The sequence below is a fragment of the Galleria mellonella genome, unplaced genomic scaffold (genome assembly GCF_026898425.1).
Source record: "Galleria mellonella isolate WM207_F2 unplaced genomic scaffold, CSIRO_AGI_GalMel_v1 utg90, whole genome shotgun sequence".
Lineage (NCBI taxonomy): Eukaryota > Metazoa > Arthropoda > Insecta > Lepidoptera > Pyralidae > Galleria > Galleria mellonella.
The window spans coordinates 82,936-104,229 of NW_026442172.1; the positions used below are offsets into that span (position 1 = coordinate 82,936).

At 37.8% G+C, this 21,294-nt stretch overlaps 3 protein-coding genes across 3 annotated transcripts; 2 read left to right on the top strand and 1 right to left on the bottom strand.

The window, feature by feature from the left end:
- Positions 1-4,992: 4,992 nt before the first annotated feature.
- On the top strand, positions 4,993-5,772 carry LOC128202338 (uncharacterized). The gene has a single exon (XM_052902318.1). The coding sequence runs from the start codon at positions 4,993-4,995 to the stop codon at positions 5,770-5,772; it is 780 nt and encodes a 259-aa protein (XP_052758278.1).
- Positions 5,773-9,427: 3,655 nt separating this feature from the next.
- LOC113523366 (putative neutral sphingomyelinase) lies at positions 9,428-14,391 on the top strand. Its single transcript, XM_026909310.3, has 6 exons — positions 9,428-9,616; positions 9,921-10,094; positions 10,382-10,565; positions 12,224-12,378; positions 12,789-12,981; positions 13,667-14,391. The coding sequence occupies exons 1-6, from the start codon at positions 9,579-9,581 to the stop codon at positions 14,117-14,119; spliced, it is 1,197 nt and encodes a 398-aa protein (XP_026765111.2). The 5' UTR covers positions 9,428-9,578; the 3' UTR covers positions 14,120-14,391.
- Positions 14,392-16,148: 1,757 nt separating this feature from the next.
- On the bottom strand, positions 16,149-21,014 carry LOC113523347 (transmembrane protein 184C). The gene is made up of 6 exons (XM_026909281.3): positions 20,332-21,014; positions 19,571-19,810; positions 18,744-19,025; positions 18,359-18,461; positions 17,847-18,021; positions 16,149-17,289 (listed from the first exon to the last, which is right to left on the bottom strand). The coding sequence occupies exons 1-6, from the start codon at positions 20,592-20,594 to the stop codon at positions 17,024-17,026; spliced, it is 1,329 nt and encodes a 442-aa protein (XP_026765082.1). The 5' UTR covers positions 20,595-21,014; the 3' UTR covers positions 16,149-17,023.
- Between the last annotated feature and the right edge of the window lie 280 nt (positions 21,015-21,294).

Here is a 21,294-nt window from a genome sequence, read left to right on the forward strand (position 1 = left end):
CTAGTCTTTCGCCAAGATCAACCTTGGAGTGTGACTCCCTGATCTTGGCGCAAGTACTGGCCACGGACCTTCTCTCCCAGGGCATGAAGGAGAGAATTGCCGCCCTGGTGGGGGACGAGGCTACGAGGTTGGAGGGCCAGCCTACCCCGCCCGTCGAGGAAATGGAGCTGGCGAGGGACATGGGCAGATCGGTCCAGCTGACCACACGCCCAGCCCGAAGGCCTCGAAGCCCGGAGCAACCGGACGGCGGACACAAAAGGCCGTGCCAAGAGCCGTCCCCGCCGTTGCAACCCACCCCGTTGCCGCAGAGAGACCCCAGGCTCAGACACAGAGAGGCGGGAACAGCCAGTCTGAGCCAGTCTCAGTCTCAACACCCCCTACGGACGCAACCAGCTCCCACGTACGCGGACGCCATCAGAGCAACGACACCACCACCCAGCACGTCGGCGTCCAACACAAACACAAATGTGTATGCGAACGTCGGAACGAACGCAGCCGCCGCTCCTCCTCGCCCTGCAGCGGCCAAACAAAGGATTCCCCCACTAATAGTGGAGCAGCTGCCCGAGTGGACTCGCCACTTCAGAGCCCTAAAAATGAAGCTGAGCTACGCGCCAAACGCCCGCCCCTTCGGAAAGGGCGTAAGATTCTCTCCCAGGTCGGAAGATGAATACAGAGTAATCCAAAGATACCTTACCGACCTGGAGAAGAAGGAAAAAATCAGCTGGTTCAGCTATCAGCTACCGGCCGAACAAAGCTTGAAAGTGGCGATCAGGGGAATCCCAGCGGACACACCCGTAGAGGAGATCGTCGGCGCCTTGACGGAGCTCGGATATAGTCCAGAGTATGTCCGTCAAATAAAAGCCCGTCAAGGCCGCCCAGGGTGCATCTTTTTCGCCCAACTGAAACGCACCCCAGGCATCACCCCCGGCATCTACTCAGTGGATGAACTTTTATGCATGCCGGGGGTCAAAATTGAAGCGTGGAGGGGCAAGAAGGGCCCCTCGCAATGCCACAGATGCCAGACCTTCAGGCACTCCTCCTACGGGTGCCACAGAAAGCTGGCTTGTGTCCGCTGCGGCGGCGAACACGTGGCCAGGGAATGTCCACGCCCGCGGGAAGAACCCCCGACCTGCGCCAACTGTGGGGACGCGCATACGGCCAACAGCCCCGCCTGCCCCGTACTCCGCAGAGAATCCCGCAACAAAAAAGCGGGTACGGTGGCCAGAACCACGACAACAGGCGACGCGCCGAAAAGAGACCGGTCCGTTCCCACAGCCGCAAACCAGGGCAACCTAATGGCCCCGGCGAACCCGGCCACGGACAGGCACAAGCCGCCGCCAAACAACAATAACACCCACAGCAGCAAAAATAAAAACAAAAAGAGGAGGAGGGGCAAAAATAACAAGACCTCCAACACCGCCCCAGCGGCGGCTGCTACAACCCAGGCCCCAGTTCCGACGCACACGACCCGTCCGCCCGCGGTCGCCGCCCCACAGACCCACGCGCCCGCCACCGCACAACCTGCAACGGCGCCACAAACGCACAAGGGGAAGATGGCGAAGCAACAACTGCAACAGAGGACAAACACCTCCATCGACTTGAACACAATCATGACAACGATGGTCAACATACTGATGGAGGTGTTACTAGCGGTGCAAACCGGCGCAGATCCCCTGCCGGCAATCACCGCTGGTCTATTGAAGTTGTCCCAGGTGCCACGATGATCAAGATGGTACACTGGAACGCGGACGGGGTCCGCAGTAAACTGACACTGCTAAAGGCGATGCTCGTGGAGTACAATGTCGATGTGTGTCTACTGTCAGAGACACACCTAGGGGCCAACGACTCACTCCACGTCCCTGGTTACTATGCATACAGACAAGACGAGACCTCGGACGGCCATAGGGTATATCGCGGGTTGGCCGTACTTGTCAAAAGAAGAATCGTCCACCAGCAACTCCCCCCAGTGCAACTAACATCACTCTACGCATTGGGGGTCGAGATATGTGTAAATGGAAGCCCCACCCGTGTGTTCGCAATATACCACCCGCCGAACACGAGGATCGCAGCGGCCGACATAGAAAAGATCTTCGACTCGCCGCTGCCCACCATCGCCGCGGGCGACTGGAACAGCAAACACACGGCGTGGAACTCGAACAACGATTCAGTACACGGGAGAGTTCTACTAGGGATAATCGAGAGAATGGATATCACCGCTCAAGGGCCAGAGGTTCCAACTCACTATCCCTATGATCCTACGAAGACGCCCGACGTCCTTGATATAGTACTGTTCAGGGGCGTAGACGGCCAACTGACGCAGGAAGTCCTCTTGGAGGACATCCAATCCGACCACCTACCAGTATGCATAGTACTCCAGAACGAGCCATCGCACCAGACGCCGCAGGCCCCGCGCCGCCGGACCGATTGGGTAAAGTTCAGGGACTCGATGCAACGCAACACGCCAACGATGGCAGTTTCAACCTCGTCAGACGTCGAACGACTCGCAGAAGACCTGTCGGTCTCTATGCAAAACGCCATGAGCGAAGCGGCCAAACCGGGATCGGTGTGCAAATCCTTCTTCCCGATCCCGGCCTCCACACTGAAGATGCTGGCCGAAAAACGTAGGCTGCGTAGGGACTGGCAGACTACACGATGCCCTGCCCTAAAGACGAGGTTGAACCGACTTGCATCCAAGATAAAGACCGAGCTAGAGTCCCATAGAAGAGAAAGTTGGGATCGCATGATGGAAGAGGCCGGCGACGACTGGACGAGCATTCACCGCCTCTGTCGCCGGCTCACCAAATCCCAACCACCCATCCGTCCATTATTGGCGAGCGACGGGAAGCCGCGATACCGCGCAGCAGACCGCGCGGAGATACACGCGGAACACCTCGAACGCCAATTTCAGCCTAACCCGACTGAAGACGCCGAACACGCTGCAGCCATCGACAAATTTGTCGAAGACTACCTGGCATCCACACTCGAACCGCACGAAGACCCGGTAGTCTTTTCGCCGGGACAAGTGGAGCGTGAGATCAGAAAGACGAAGCCTCGGAAAGCCCCAGGCAGCGATGGTATCACCAATACGGCGCTGCGTCACCTGCCGCCGCGCACAATAGCGGCACTGACGCGCCTGTACAACGGTATCATGCGCACAGGGCATTTCCCAACCTCCTGGAAGATAGGCAAAGTCATCACGCTGCCTAAGCCCGGCAAGAACGTATTGAAGCCGGAATCCTATCGGCCAATCACGTTGCTGCAGCACACATCCAAAGTGTTCGAGAGGCTGGTGCTCAAGCACCTACAGCCACACCTGAAGCCTCGCCCGGAACAGTTCGGGTTCAGAGCTGAACACTCCACAACACTCCAGCTAGCCAGAGTACTGCATACAGTCACAACTGCATACAACAAGAAGGAGCAAGTCGTCGCAGTACTCTTGGACATGGAGAAGGCGTTCGACCGCGTATGGCACAACGGTCTGCTGCACAAGTTGGCCACACAGACGACAACGCCAAGAAGGCTCGTCAAAGTTGTGGCCTCCTTCCTAAGAAACCGGACATTCACAGTGACGGTGGAAAATTGCTGCTCGAACACGCGCCCCATCCGGGCAGGAGTGCCCCAGGGAAGCTGCCTATCGCCTGCGCTCTACGCGCAGTTCACCGACGATATCAGTACAACACCGGAAACGACTCTCGCGCTGTATGCTGACGACGCCGCCTACATAGCGACGTCCATATCGGCGAAGCATGCAGCGCAGAAGATGCAGAAGGTCCTAGACCAACTTCCACAATGGCTGGACAAGTGGAGACTGTCGGTGAACGTGCGCAAAACGCAGGCGATCCTCTTCGGACAGCGGCATCACCCATCCAAACTCAAAATCGGAGGCACCGAGATCGAGTGGGCCCCCACCGTCACATACCTGGGAGTCAAGATCGACCGTCGGCTTACCTTCCGCGCCCACGCGAAACAAGCTCGCGACAAGGCGCGAGTGGCAAGGCACTTGCTGCGTCCGGTGTTGAGCGGAAGCCTCCCTCTCACGAATAAGCTCACAATTTACAAAACATATATTAGACCACGTCTCACTTATGCAGCGCCGGTGTGGTATGCAAATCTAAGCAAAACCACGAAGGACACCATCAGAGCCCAACAGAACCTGACGTTGCGTACCATTACCGGTGCTCACAAATATATAAGGAACTCCACCCTTGAGAGGGACCTCAAGATGCCAACACTGGACAGCTTCATCGAGGACCTGGCCACCAGAATGTTCGAGCGAGCCGACGCGTCGACCTGGGACCATCTAAAAGATCTGGCGCCGCTACACGCGCGCCCCCCGGACTCCAGGCCATACGCGCGCGAACTAGTTCGCGCGCAACCACCAGTTGAGACAACATAAACAACCCACTAACACCACGGTGCCACCGGCCGCTCATACATCCGCTGGCAGCTTGCTGGGCCTCCCCCCAAGGGGTCTCACCCGGCAGGCGAAGACCGCGTTGAGCGAGCCGGTCGGCACACACGTGAGGAACATAAGAATTCGATAAAGACGACAAGCAGCCACCAGCCAAAGGCTCATCCAGCGACCCATGCGCAGTCGCGCATGGCGCGGACTACAACCAGAGAGGGGCCAACCAGCCCCGGACTGGTCTCCCCATTCCTACGTAGTGGGAATGTGAGAAGACAGGATACGGATTATTACTAGTGTTTTACAATCTTTTTCTTATTTCTACTTGTGGGTAATAAGGACTCGACACAATAAAATGCTTTTGTGGCGTATATATATATATTGTATATATAACAAACCTTTATAAATACCTTTTGAATTTCTGTAGAAAAATAAATTATAAATAACAGCGCATGCGAGGTTGCGCGCGCAGTATAAATTGAAAATTGTCATTCTTTTTAGAAAATATATAGACGTTTGAATATTGAATTAAATATTTTACTTACTCATTTCCCATAACTGGTGACCCCGTAAAAACGCATATTACAATGGCATCGTCTAACAACAACGACGAAATATTTAAAGTGGGAATACGAGTTCCGCCATTTTGGCAGGAGGAACCCGAAATATGGTTTGCTCAGGTTGAAGGCCAATTTGCCGTCTCAAATATAACAGCAGATGCAACGAAGTTTAATTACGTTATTGGACAACTTGACCACCAATTTTCAAAGGAAGTGAAGGACATTATAATTTCACCACCTCCGACGGAAAAGTATGAAAAAGTGAAAACTGAACTTATCAAACGTCTAAGTGCCTCACGCGAGAAGCAGGTAAATCAACTACTTATGCATGAGGAATTGGGAGACCGTCGCCCGTCACAATTTTTACGGCATTTACAAAGCCTCGCCGGACCGAACGTGCCAGAGGACTTTCTCAAGACCATATGGACAAGTAGACTACCACGCAACGTACAGACAGTGATAGCTGCTCAACCTACAGCGTCACTAGAGGTGCTCTCTGATTTGGCAGACCGTATCCAGGATATCGCCCCTGCTACTCCGCAAGTGTCAGCTGCATCAACATGTGGATCATCACTTGACGCTATGGTCAACGAGATAGCCGAACTCCGGAGGCAGATGAAAGTGCTTTTGGATCGTCAGTCTCGTCCCCGTTCCTGTCAGAGAAGTCGTAGCCGCTCTGAAACGCGATCGGAATCCAACTATAGAAAATTTCCGAAATGTTGGTATCATGCAAAGTTTGGTTCCAAAGCGAAACGATGCGTAAAGCCTTGTGATTATCAGGCGGGAAATGCACAGGGCGGTCGGTAATGGCGACGAACGGCCGTCCCAACACGTCTGGTCGCCTGTTTCGTCGTAGATCGTCGGTCGAAGATGCAATTTCTAATCGATACAGGAAGCGATGTTTGTGTCTTCCCACGACGAGCACTGCATGAGCGTCGTCCTAAATCAGATTTCCAACTTTCTGCTGCTAACGGTACTACGATCAGCACATTTGGATATACTCACCTGGATTTGGATCTTGGTTTGCGCCGTGATTTCCCATGGCGTTTCATTGTTGGTGACGTCACTAAGGCGATTATAGGAGCTGATTTTCTAAAGTTCTATGGTCTTCTAGTAGACTTACGTAACCAACGATTGTTAGACAACACGACGACACTGTCCGTCGTTTGCTCTCCTGCGCACTCGTCGACTGCAATTTCTTCTATCAAGATACCAATCGGCGAGTCTCGCTACGACCAAATCCTGAAGGAATTTCCTGAAATTACAAATCCATCCAGAAAACAAGCTGATATCAAACACAATACCGTTCACTTCATCAGGACTACGCCCGGACCTCCAATTTACTGTACTCCACGCCGTCTAGCGCCAGACAAATTAAAAATCGCAAAGGCAGAATTCGAGTCTATGATTAAATTAGGTATTGCTCGACCATCGGAAAGCTCCTGGGCCTCGCCATTACATCTGGTACCGAAGAAGGATAACGGATGGCGGCCTTGTGGAGATTACCGAATGCTAAATGCTCGCACCATTCCTGACAGATATCCAGTTAGACATGTTCATGACTTCACACACAGTATAGCAGGTTGCACAGTATTCTCAACAATAGATCTTGTCAAAGCCTATCATCAAATCCCAGTAAATCCAAGCGATATCCACAAGACTGCCATCACAACACCGTTCGGGCTATATGAATTTCCTGCCATGACGTTTGGTTTACGAAATGCTGGGCAGACTTTTCAGCGTTTTGTTGATGAAATGACGCGTGGATTGGATTTTGTTTACCCTTACATTGATGACTTTTTAGTCTTTTCCAAAAATGAGGATCTTCATGAGCAGCATCTGCGTATACTATTCAATAGATTGAAAGATTACGGAATTGTCATCAATATTTCAAAATGTAACTTTGGTCGGTCTGAAGTAAAATTTCTTGGATATAATATATCAGCCAATGGTATCAAACCTCTTGATGAGAAAGTTGAAGCGATCAAATCATTTCCTCCTCCCAAGACAGTTCGAGAACTCCGCAGATTTTTAGGGATGCTGAATTTCTACAGACGATTCATTCCCAGCGCTGCTGAAGTTCAAGCACCTCTACATGCTCTCATGACTGGCTCAGTTAAAGGTTCTTACCCTATCAACCTGTGTGATGATACCCTTCAAGCCTTTGAAGATTGCAAAGAGAGTCTATGCCGCGCTACACTTCTTGCTCATCCGGATTGCCAATGCAGACTTGGTCTTGTGACAGATGCTTCAGAAACTGCAATCGGAGCCGTCCTACAACAATATAAAGATGAAGATTGGCAACCGTTAGCCTTCTTTTCACGTAAGCTAACCTCAGCGCAGCAAAAATATTCTCCTTATGATCGAGAGCTGCTTGCTGTGTACGAAGCATTAAAATATTTTAGACACATGGTTGAAGCCAGGGATTTCACGATCTTTACAGATCATAAACCATTGTGTTACGCCTTTCACCAACGCAGGGATAAATGTTCACCGAGACAGTTTCGTCATCTGGATTTTATATCCCAGTTTACAACTGACTTGAGACACATCTCGGGAAAGGACAACCTAGTCGCAGACACATTGAGTAGAGTGGAAGAGGTGGAACTGTCTATCAATTTCTCTCAACTTGCCGAGTCACAAGCAGCTGATCCAGAATTAAAGAATCTGTTAGAACATGGAACTTCATTACGTTTGGAGAAGGTGAAGATACCTGGAACGCATGCAGAATTATATTGCGATGTGAGCACTCCAATTCCTAGACCCTACGTAACAAAGTCCATACGCAAACAAGTCTTTGATAGCCTGCATTCATTGAGTCATCCTGGTGCTAATGCAACAATCAAGTTAGTAGCAGAACGCTACGTATGGCCAGGGATTAAAAAAGACTGCAGAGAGTGGACGCGTACATGTCTAGCTTGTCAACGTTCTAAGATAACTAGGCATGTATCCTCACCTTTAGGTACCTATCAGCTGCCACGAGCTCGATTCATGCATGTCCATATAGATCTCATCGGACCACTTCCAATCTGTAATGGAAATCGCTATTGCCTCACTGCTATAGATCGATTCACTCGATGGCCTGAGGTGATACCAATACCCGATGCTACAGCTGAAACAGTTGCTAAAGCTTTTCTTGCTGGGTGGATATCAAGATTTGGTTCTCCAGTGGACATAGTTACAGACCGCGGCAGACAGTTTGAATCTTCTTTGTTTCAACATCTTTCAAAAATATCAGGATTTCAGCATAAGAGAACTACTGCATATCATCCTGCAAGTAATGGTGTTATAGAAAGATTCCACAGACAGCTGAAGACCGCTATTACCTGTCATGCGACAGAGAACTGGATGGAAGTCTTACCTTTAGTTCTGCTCGGCATTCGAAGCGCCTATAAAGAGGACATATAAGCAAGCACTGCAGAGCTAGTCTATGGTGAACCGCTGCGATTACCGGGAGAATTCTTCGACCCAAGCACAGCTGGAACAACAGACGTTACAGAATACACTGCCCGCTTACGTTCGTTTGTTAATAACTTAAAGCCTTCCCCTGCATCAAGACATACAAAACCGTCCATATTTATTTATAAGGATTTACCAACAGCTTCACATGTATTTTTAAGAGAAGATGCAGTTCGAGCTTCCTTACAACCAGCATATACCGGTCCATATACTGTCCTGGAGAAATCTGAAAAAGTTTACAAGTTATTAGTTAAAGGCAAACCTGTTACTGTATCAATAGATCGCTTGAAACCTGCCTACATATTAGATGACCGCAGCCTCGCTCTACATGAACCTCTGGACGCCTTACCTCCACCTAAAGAAATTATAAAAACAAGAACAGGACGAGTAGTTAAATTTCCAGATTACTATCGCCCGTAGTAACGGTCTCGGAGGGGAGTGATGTGGCGTATATATATATATTGTATATATAACAAACCTTTATAAATACCTTTTGAATTTCTGTAGAAAAATAAATTATAAATAACAGCGCATGCGAGGTTGCGCGCGCAGTATAAATTGAAAATTGTCATTCTTTTTAGAAAATATATAGACGTTTGAATATTGAATTAAATATTTTACTTACTCATTTCCCATACTTTATTCAACTTACAAACTATAAATACATCATATAAAGTTTATATAAAACTAACAATTTAAATGATTAAAACTAATGACTTATACTAACAAAATAACTATAAAATATCGCTATAAACTATACATTTTTATATAAAGAATTTATAATGTCGCGAACAACTACTATGAATAATTATCTTTAAATACCATAGATAAAACATAAAAAGAATAAAATTTTACCGTAGATTAGGGATAGCACTTGCAATTTACAAATATCGTACTGTGTTCTTACTTCCAAAACAAAAAATCCACTGTCATTTTCATGAATTATGTCATTCTGATTGACTGACTTCTACACGACATATGACTTTCGAAACGTGTCAGAACTGTAATGAACTCTTTTATTTACTCTTTGTTACATTACAGAATTCCGAAATAAATAATTTTAATTTAATTTTCAATAATATTTTTTCTTTACTTTTTAGTTTATCAGTATATAATTTAAATATTTATTATTCATCGCAAATGTTATTAACATAATGGATTTCACACTGAATATTTTTACATTAAATTGTTGGTACGTGCCTATCTACTCTTCTACAATAATAGTTTGTCAAGTTTTAATAATTTTGCTTTATCAAGACTCAAAACGATATGGAGATAAATTACATACATATTAAATATAATAGCAATATATAAATAAATAATAGTTTTTTTTGTCCTTCCATTCGTCTACATATTTATATACTGTGTGTTTTGCAAGTTTATTTTTTTATTAATATTTTTAAGATATAAATTATCCACTAAAACACCTATACATTTTCACAAAAATATTCCTTTAATCCTGACCGATGACTGAACAGCAGCTAAATATGTTTCAGGGGCATTCCAGTAGTATCGAAAAATCGTAAAGAACGTATGGAAGCTATTTCTAAATACCTTCAGACGAGTTCCCATAATATTGTTTGTTTACAAGAAGTTTGGAGTGAGAATGATTATTTATTTTTTAAAGATAGTCTGAAAATTGTTCTTCCTTATTCACACTATTTTTACAGGTAATGTTGTAAATTACCACATATACCCATCTGTAGTATTTTTTCTGTACTTCACATCATTAGTAAACAATTTTGGTAGTTTTTTTTATGTAAATCTCATTTTTTATATGAAGTGATAGTCAATAATATTAATGATAAACCTCTACATGTTAAATTATAATATACTTACTTATATTGTATTTACTAATCTATTATCAACTCTCACCCTTGGTATAGTTGTATATAAAATTATTTCTATATTTTTTTTTATATCATGAATCAATAACTAAATAAGTGAACTTTTTCAGTGGTGTAATGGGTTCAGGCCTATGCGTGTTTTCTAAATGGTTAATACAAGATGTGTTTTTCCATCAGTGGCCACTAAATGGCTATATACACAAGATCCACCATGGTGACTGGTTTGGTGGTAAAGGAGTTGGTCTATGTAGAGTGAGGTGCAATGACAGGTTGATTAATATTTATTGCACTCATGTGAGTAATTTTTTTTTTTATTTAATGTACATTAATGTTTTTAGTATGTAAAATACAAGGTCTGGTGGTTGTCTCTTGATGTATTCGTCTTTTTGGCCTAATATCAAAAGCTGGATGGGAAGAAATTGTTAATAATGTGGACTACCAGTGCCATTGCTAGCAATATACCATGTCAGGCGACCTCCATGTGGTCCCCCCTAGAAACCATAGTGCTGAATCCCAGGTATATTTATTATGATGGGCTAATTGACCTGCCTTTTCATTCTCACCTGTTATCCCTCATTGGTGCTCTGCCAATATATACCGTTAGTATGAGCAGAGTTGCCATTCCATTATCATCTATTAAAAAAAAATACAAAAGCTAGTGTAGGAATTTTAATATTATGTTCATGAATAGAAAGATTCAAAAATAAAATTTACATTATATTTTACTTTTTTATCACTTTTGTTTAAATTAAACTATTGAAACTTCTTTGTGGCCATGATGTAAATTTAAGTCTGGCCACATATATATGTTGATATTATTTTTCTATACGGTTTTTGTTTCTATTCAAATGGTTGTCTTGTCTTGTATTTATATGTATTATATATATTGTTGTTTTAAAAAATATTATCTTTCACTGTGACCCTCTACATAAACAATCCAATGTTTTTTATTTATAAGAGCTGCACTATATTTATCTTTTTGAAATAAATAGAAGGAAATTGTTACTTAATAAAATAATAGGTAATTGAAGTATGGATGGAGTCTGCTCTATCTTTCCTATATTGCCTAAAATCAAAACTATAGGAACAACATGCAGATACTACTATAATTAATAGCATAAAAATAATAGGAATGTGCATAAAAGAAGACCCAAAATCCTTCTTAAGATTCATAAATCATTAAAATCTATATTAAGATGGTACAAGCATATCATAAAAATAAAACTTTTTTTTAAATAGTATCTTTTATTCTTAAACATAATTTTATTATTGACCTCAGTATAAGTACAGAGAAAAAATACATCATAAGAAAAGTACACAATATAAATTCATTATAACAAACATTAAAATCTTTGCTAGATTTCAGTGTACCCTTATCAATTATAGAAATAAAAAATCATCAAATGAATTTATTCATTCCAGACATTACTTTAATATGAGGCTTCTTAACATTATTTATCCTTATGTACTTTGGACGGATTAGCTGAAAAATTTGATTTTTCCTTCAACAAAAAATACTTAATGCATTTTAAAACTTTTCTCTTGTAGAATACTACATTATTAGCTTATTTATAGACTGTTATCATCTTCCTACCCTTATCCCGATTATATAAATTTTGGGCTCGGCATAAGTTTTTATTTATTACCTAAAGTTTTGGCTTCAGTTCTATAATAACTTCAAGTTCTACAATCAGCCTCCTGCCTGTCATCAAACAAGGACCCGAGGAAGGTCCTTGGAAATATATTTGTTGCTGGTATATGCCACTAACAAATTACTATTCATGGGTTATATTTTACTTAATTTATCATTCTACCCCTCTACCTGTGTAAAGCTGGGTCGAGTCTCTAGTATTATATACTTATTGCTAATGAAAGAATAAAAATGATGATTAAATTTTTATTTTTTAATTGACCTTTGAATCTACAGTGAGAAATTTAACATTAATTTGCAGTTACATGCAGAATATCATGAGGATGATATGTACCTAGCACACAGAGTGCTGCAAGCATACTCTACTGCTGAATTTGTCAATTTGACTACATCACCAGCAGATGTATCCATACTTGCAGGAGATCTGAATACAGCACCAGGGGATTTGTCTTTTAGGTAACTTTTTTATTTAGTGTGTATATTGTGTACTTGGTGTTTCCTGCGAATTTGCCCACATTATTCTGTATATAATCAATGTTTTAGTTAGAATAAAACACACCAAACAATGTCCCAAATTTCATTCAAATCTGTTTAGTGTGAATGAGTAACAAAGATCTTTACAAAATTTCACATTTAATATATTAGTAGTATATATAATATTGTTATAAACTAGATGTCATTTGCGTCGTCCATAATAATATTAATGGTAGCAGAATTAAACAAAATAACTATAATCAACTAACAAAGTATATATAATAGCTTTAACATTCATTCCTTCTACGCAGTGCATTGTTTCTATGAAATAATAGAATAGAATAACAGAAAAGTTGACATGGATTTTTTTTATAGAATTATTTGTTTTATAGAATTATTACACAGTTGCCTCAGCTCCTCGATCCTTTTGATATGAAATGTGAAAGAAGCAATCCAGCAATTCAAAATCCTTCTGGAACCTGTGATGCTGCAAACAATAGTTACAGCAATCAAAAACTAATAAAAGATGCTCCAGAAGGGAAGAGAATAGACCACATTTTGTTTCATGTGAATTCTGCATTGGAGGTAATTTTTGTATTTTATAATCTAATTCTTATATTTTAAAATTTATAATTTAATACTAAAAAATATATGTATAATGGAGATAAATAACAGGATATTAAAAAAAAAACCAGCTCTAGTTACAAGTTACTCAATAGTTATTATATCTCATAATATTTATCATTATGAGATATAATAATATATATATATATATATATATATATATATATATATATATATATATATATATATATATATATATATATATATATATATATATATATATAGTGTGTGTGTGTGTGTGTGTGTGTATATATTATATGTGTATTTCTTATGTATTGTATATGATTGCTTTAATGTGTAACTATAATTGTTACATATTTTTCACCACATCTGCCCTTCATACGCTTTATTTTTACTTAATGGTTAGCTGATAGAGAATGCCATATGGCATTAAGCTCGCCATTTATACAAATTTTTATTGTGCAATAAAGAATAAATAAATAAAATTAATTGTTACATACCTTATGACATTATAATTATGATATACTGCTATATTCATACTATGTCTATGAGAAAAAAAAAACAAATTTATCAACACAGATGTTAAAACAATATTTTTCTAGCAATAGGACTCTAATCTCCATTAGTATCATCTTTTCTTTGGGATAGAAACCGTACTTTATTTATTTATAATTGATTTTTACAGACTGAAATCATCAACTTCGGGAATCCTTTGGAAGACAGAGTACCTGGTCACCCATTTTCATACTCAGATCACAATGCTGTCACCTTAGAAATGCGGTTAAAATCTGTTAATGACTCGAAAATTGGACAAAGACAATACAGTAAAAATAGTTCCTTTGATGCAACTGTGGCACAAGCTATCGAAGTCTGTCAAGAAGCTACTGAAAACATAAAAAGGTCAAAAAAGCTTTTCCTTACATCAGGTGGTTTGCTGTTTATGTTTTTATTAGGAACAGTAGGCTTTTGGCCGAACAATGTGATTTATGATGTTATTAAAATAATACTGACTGGCCTTTGTTTCTACTATCTACTAATGGGTACATTATGGAATAAAATTGAAATGAACAGTCTCAAAGCTGGACTTAGTGCATTAGAAAATTTCAGTAGAACAAAATTAGAGTCAGCTAAAGAATAATATCAGTAAATTATGTGATTACCACCAAACAGTATCTACATCTAAAGATATTTACATATACTTGACTGCTATAACTTCACTCTATAATATTTATATTTATAAGTATGAGTGAAAAATATTGTACTACATTTATCTAATTTTCTACACCTAAGTATATTTTAGTAAAAATAAGTGATTTATTTTATATAGGCGGAATAATAAGGCTGTGTTTAATATTGCTTTAGTTTATAAGTGATGACATATCTACCATTTATCATCATGAAATAAGTATTTATTAAAATAGAAATGATAGCCGATGCACTTGAGAAGTCAGTCTTTATGATATGGAATAAATACATCAGATAAATAATATGAAATATTTTGAATGAGATAATGTGTGCTATTTTACGCTGTATAATATAAACTGGCCTAAGATATATTTTTATATATACTTGTAATCAAAGCGGACTATTGTTTATCCTGTCATTGTTTATTATATATTAGAATTATTGTATACAAAGTAGTTTGAGTTGTACTCCTACTTTTAATTTTAGAGATTTACCTTTATATTTCATAGTTCAAAAGCTAGATTACTACTTTTGCAGGTGTATTATTTATTTATACCTACCTATATACATTCCTTGTTATATGTTATTAACAGGCTCATTAATTTGTAATATAATTACAGACATTATAAAGTGATGCACAGAAATAATACTTTGTTGGATAAAAAAATTCAAACAAAATTTCTCTAGTCCCATTTTGTATAACAATCGGGACGTGCATAGGTGTAAACAGTATAGAAATTTTTCATACCCAATGTTGTCTATCTATAGTATTATTTTATACTTTAATAATTGTTAGTAAATAACCGTCAAAAAGTTCTTAATTTGAATGTATTTTTTTTTGTAATATACGATATTTGAGTCTACCTTAAAAATACATATTCAATTTAGCAGTCTGACTTATTTTACACATTTCAGTAATAATAATAAGATACCTAGCAATAGCCAGCTCTTATGGGTGACTGCATTAGTATTACATAGGTAGTGAATAATAAATAAATGTAACATGTATGATATATGAGTTCTGTAAGAACTCATATATCATACATGTTTTGTGTATAATTTTAATGAATTTAATTATTTATATTTAATAAATTCACTGAAATTGCATTTTTTTATGTTTACTCTTCCTTTATTTACCAGAAAGTAATTTATTATGAAAATCTTAAATATAATGTGCTACCCACGGCATTTATAACGCATGTGTTATTAGCTCTTAGAATAATGTTTTTTTTAATAGATAATAATGGAATGGTAACCCCGACTACACTACTAGTATACGCTTGCGGGCCCCCGGTGAAAGATGATACGTGAAGACAAAAGCAGATCAGTTAGCTCAACGTGACGAATTCCAAAAAATTTACCTTGATGGTTTCTAAAGGGAACCGCGTGGAGATAGTCCTGATCTGGTATATTGCTAGCTGTAAAACTGTTAGATCTCATTACTAACAATCCCTTTCTTCCCAGATAATGTTATGCACTATAACTTACCTTTGCAGGGGGAAGAAGGGATTGTTAGTAATGGGGAGGTTAGTCTCCATTCCTATCAATATACCCTATCAGGTCGGTCTACACGCGGTTCTCCCTGGACACTATCGTGACTAATTTATCGTTGAATTCGTCACGATGGGCTAACTTACCTGCCTTTTCATCCTCAACTATCACCTCTCACTGGTGCCCGGTCAGTATATACCTATAGCGTAGGTGGGGTTACCATGCTATTTTCACCCATTAAAAAAACTTATTTTTTAATAGTTATTATGCAATATTTGTGCATAATTGCTACTTCATGGCTGTTAAAACGACTAGTAAGCGTAGCGAACACATCTTAGGCAATCATCACATAGGCAACCACTTACTTTATTAGATACACGCACCCCAGCTTCACTGAACCCTCAGTCTGATGAAATTTCTGTCCTAAAATTCTCTATCAATTTCAAACGAGTCTGTTAAAGACCAAGGGACAAATTTAAAAAGCGTTTAAAAAATAAGTAAAGATATTTTTATTTCTAAAACAACAAATTTCTTATTAATATAAAATAATATCACATTTAATAAAATATAAACAATATTTTATAGTCAATCAGTATGTTTTATAAGTACTAGATCATAGGTACAATATTATTATAGTATATTAATTTGGTAAACTATAATCGCATTTAATTATAAAATAATTACATCATTTATTCGTAATAACAAAATATTAACAGCATTATGTACTTTGATAGTATGTAAACTCTCTATTATTGTTTTAGGCATTTACGAAAAGCAAAAATGAGTTAGGTTTTTACGCTTTTACCATGTTTACAAACATTATTTTGTAATAGAAATCGTTAACAACTCTAATGGATAATTTATATTTCCATTTCTTGTCGTAAAAGTCTGTAATAAATACACTCAAATCTAAGGTTACCGATCCAAACTATAAGCAAACATTAGTAATCAACTCAAGATCTGTAAAAAATATTATCTATAATACGTAAGATTTTGCACAATATTAGTCAAATTAAAGTTATTAACCAAAATAAGATTACATAAGGTATAAAGGTGTATGTATGTAAGGCAAATTATCTATTATTAAAAATACTTAAATATTGGTTACACTGTTTATGCAGGAATTTTTAAAATCCCGTATTATCAATTCACATAAAGTTAGTTATCATCAATAATAATCACATATCTTTACTAATTACACTAATGTTTATATATTAGAAAATAAATTATCATTAATAGAAAATAAATATTGTTCAATGGGGAATGTATGTACACATTTACATACTAAATAGATTTTATTCTTACCATGGATACAAACAAGAGAAGCCAGTTTTCAGAATATCACAATATTATTTATATTTATATTTTATACTTTCGGATTGTCATTCGTATTTTCATCAGATGCACTGAGTAATGGTTCGTTTTCGGAATTAGTAGGCTCTGCTGTCAGTGTGGTATGTATGGATCCATATGTAGTCGGTCGCACTTCCACAGGTGGAGGTTCGGTATTTACTGTCAAGTTTGGAGCAGAACTAGAGGTGGCCCCCTCATTCACAAGTCTTGAACTCTCGTCGTACCCACGAGTCATGTGATACATGGATTTGCCGCGAAGTCTTCTGCTAAATGAGCTCCCTGTATAAAAAATACATATATAAATTTTAAAATGCCGATTTATAAACTTGTCTTTTTCTCTTCATTGTTTTTTCTCATTTTTCCTTTAAACTTAACCTTTGCTGCTTACTTTTTTTTTACACATTGATTGTTTAATTTGTTCTAATACGTAATTGGTAATATATATATATATATATATATATATATATATATATATATATATATATATATATATGTTTACATAAGTCTATATGTTTATAATATATAAATATATTCAGTAATTAAATTACGATTTCCTCATGAATGCACTGCCTACTTATTTCTCTATTTGCCCAATGGTTGACTGGTAAAGAAAACCGTCCCGTGTTAAGACCGCCAAATGTATACAGAATTTCACTGTGCAGTAAAGTTTAAAGAAATAATTAAATATTACATATCTTTAGGATGTAACAGATAGCTATGCACACTATTACTTTTATTAATTGGATAATATGGTGTATTTGAAGACATAAATTATCTGTGTGTAAAATTTTATTGAAATCCATTCTGTTACTTAAATATATTTGTATAATACTTACCAACTACACCCAAGTGCTCAGATATGTCCCGTTTAACATCCGACACGTCCCACATGGCCAAGAAAGATCCGAGACATGATGGTGACTGATCCTGTTGCGACACAAACTCTTTGTACGAAAAACTGTAATGGTGAGCGATAGCTGCCAAAAACATCTCAATGCAGATGAGAAAATCCTGCAACACATAAATTAAGAATTTACGATTAGTAGCCTAGGTATACATACAGAGGGAGTTGGGAAAAGGAGAGGGTGGTCCAAAATCTTTGCATAATTCAATATTGTTCTAGTAATGTTTATGTAGCACATATATACACTCCTGCCAGATATATGAACAAAATCAAGATTTTTAACATAGAATTTGGCTTTATAATTTATTTTTAAGTTGATATAATAATATGTAATGTAATTATAATGATACAAAAATGTACCACATATCAATAAAGAATATTGCATTACATATATATAAAATATGTAATATATAGAATATATTACATATTTTATTCATTGTTTACCTGTAGCTTGGATGATATGATTTTTATTTTGTCTTGTTCAGATATATCAAATATTGTTGATATTACTCCACAATATACCAAAATATTAATAATTACACCTTGGCTGCAAAACAATGGAAAAGTTATCAAAATTAGAGAAAATTTCGTAAAATAGAAAACCTATATAGGAATCTCTACTATTATAATATATTATTCATAAAAAATCCAATTATTTTAATAAGCTTTTTAAATACATATTTAAATAATTATTAATTCTTTAAAAGATTTTTTCATACTTTATTCTTTTTATAAATCTTATTTTAGTAGCATCTTATATAAAAACTATGTAAATACTATTATTTTTCAAAAAAATATTAAAGCAAAATATAAAATAACAATAACTTACAAGAAAGAGAAAAAAACAACAGCTTTTATGCAAAGAAACTTTCCAATTGGTTTAATTGGTTTCAGTTCAGTTCTGTTAGCTCTGTAAAAGAGCACCAAGCAGTACATGGCTATGAATTGCGATAGATTGTTGACAGCTATCATATATGGAAATGCAACTTTAGGGCTGAAGTCACTCTCCCCGTATACTCCACTTAACTCACATATCATTGATATAACTGTAGTTATAGGTCTCACTACTGTGTATTGGAGTATACCATGTTTGCAGTTATGTACAAATTCCCTGAAATGAAAAGAATTATTACATTTACAGTTTCACATAATATTAAAGTTGATAAGTACATGCACATATTTTATCAATAGATACTTGGTTAAGCTGTGATGACATTATCAAGGACACCACATGTTTATTACTTATTAAATTAATTCTTTATTACATTTTGTCTCAGAAATATTACTTTTTCAATGTTTTACATATTTAGCAAATCATCATTATCATATCAGCCTTTAACTGTTCACTGCTGAACATAAGCCTCCCCCATTTAAGGGGGGGGGGGGGGGATTATTGCCATTTGTAACCATGCATGGCAGGCAGATTGGCAACTGCAGTTAGGCTTTGGAGATGTTTTTACAGGGACGCTGCTGACCATATATCACTCTCCCTTAGTCGCTTCTTATGACACCCATGGAAAACAAAGAGGTGGCTAATTCTATACTAGTTAGCTATTTATTCATATGTTGATAACAGATATTCCAAGACTATTTATCAAATATGGCAACTATAAAAAGTTTATTGTCTATTTTTATTAATAGTAAAAATATGCTTACCTTCCCATCTCCCAAGGTGTTAAACAACATAAGGGAAATATGTGATACACCTGTGGCTTGGTCTCCAAAAGTGCTTCCAGGTCCTGTCCTTCATTCAGATAATTCAATAAATATTTCATAAAGTTGTATATAACATAAGCCTCATAGCACTCTCTAAGAGAATCCATATAAATTGATTGCTCTGGAATCTCTAGACCAATCCATGCATTGAGAGCATAGATAGGCACCATCCATAATATTCTGTAAATAAGAATTTACTAATTAGTATATAAAATAGTTGCTGATATGGATACACCTATCTCACCTATTTTTCTTTACAATTAGCTCTGCTTATATACTAATGTTACAATAGAAAAAGAGAAACATAGTAATATAATTACTAAATACCATGATTTACGACCTTGTAACAAGACCATCAGTCAAGTTATATACTCATTTCTATTGATTTACAAAAAAAGTTTCAAAACGTCTGAAACAATCCACCAGATCTACTTAATTGCATGCACTCAGTTCATATATAAATTGTCGAAGGCCTATATTATCATGCACAATATTCTAAAAATAGCAATACTATGCATAAACATGAAAAAAGGAGGATAGACATTTTCTTATCTGTATCTATCACACTATTATACAAAAGCTATCATAATCTACAGTTTAAAAAGTTTTTTTTGTATATCCATTATTAACCTTTACATTACTTATAAAAAAAATGTTGTAGGTAGAAATATAACATTATAAAATTCAAACAAATCACCTACCTTATAATGTGCTTTTGTAATGAAGGCTTGGTGTAGTGAAAAATATGTTGACTAATCTGCCATATAGATATTGGTAATGCGAGAAGAACAAAACCTCCTGCGATCAAGGCTCCCTGGTCAGACTTTCTAAAGCCATTTTTTATTGAATGAGCTACAAGGATAGGCACTAACACAACAACTATTATAGCATAAAGTGCAATTAAAAATGGCCTAATCCACAATCTCCACTGGCTGAAGAATGTTATTATATGAGATGAACACATTTTTAAGCCTTATGACATAGTACAATTAATGTTTATTGAGTGTGCATTCTTGAAAGAATCTTCATCCAAAAAACCATAAGGGTACTTCAGACCAAAGAAACTTGTACTTCTTATAAATAAATCACTGATTACAAAAACTGCAACCGAATTACTACACTCTAGCAGCAGCTGTTGCCAAATAATATTTTTCGTTTTCGTTCATATAGTCAACTAGTTTGTTAGATGTAATAGTACTCTTATGTCGTTAAGTAGTTGCTATTAGTAATTTATGAATATGATTTTCGTTAATTCTGAAATATAAGAGTGAATTCCAATATTAGGTAAGTAACAATTAAGGAATTGTAGGAAATCTAATTACAAAATTGAAAAACAACACTATTATCGTGTTATGATTGGACATTTCTTAACATTGGTAAAAGTCAAAACTTTTTATTGTCAAACTGTTGTCATTAGAATCGATTCTGAAACGCCATTTGTCTACACCTATTTCTAAAATTAAGACTTAAAATTGATATCACAGCGAAACCTTTATTTTAAGGATGAACTATTTGTCTATTAATTTAGGTTAATATTATTGTAAATTTAGTTTATAATGATTCATAAAATTGCAATTTCATTAAATAAAAAAGTAAAACATTAGGTTAAGGAATAAGTTTAGAGAAATACTCCTTCAGAATTGGTCCCATTGTTGTCAAATAAT

Coding starts and splice junctions, on each gene's coding strand:
- LOC128202338 (XM_052902318.1), top strand. CDS start 4,993: ATGGCATCGTCTAACAACAACGACGAAATATTTAAAGTGGGAATACGA.
- LOC113523366 (XM_026909310.3), top strand. CDS start 9,579: ATGGATTTCACACTGAATATTTTTACATTAAATTGTTG. Junction 9,617..9,920: donor ATTTTTACATTAAATTGTTG/GTACGTGCCTAT, acceptor AATATGTTTCAG/GGGCATTCCAGTAGTATCGA. Junction 10,095..10,381: donor TATTCACACTATTTTTACAG/GTAATGTTGTAA, acceptor GAACTTTTTCAG/TGGTGTAATGGGTTCAGGCC.
- LOC113523347 (XM_026909281.3), bottom strand. CDS start 20,594: ATGTGTTCATCTCATATAATAACATTCTTCAGCCAGTGGAGATTGTGG. Junction 19,026..19,570: donor ACACCTTGGGAGATGGGAAG/GTAAGCATATTT, acceptor TTTTCATTTCAG/GGAATTTGTACATAACTGCA. Junction 18,462..18,743: donor GTTGTTTTTTTCTCTTTCTT/GTAAGTTATTGT, acceptor ATTGTTTTGCAG/CCAAGGTGTAATTATTAATA.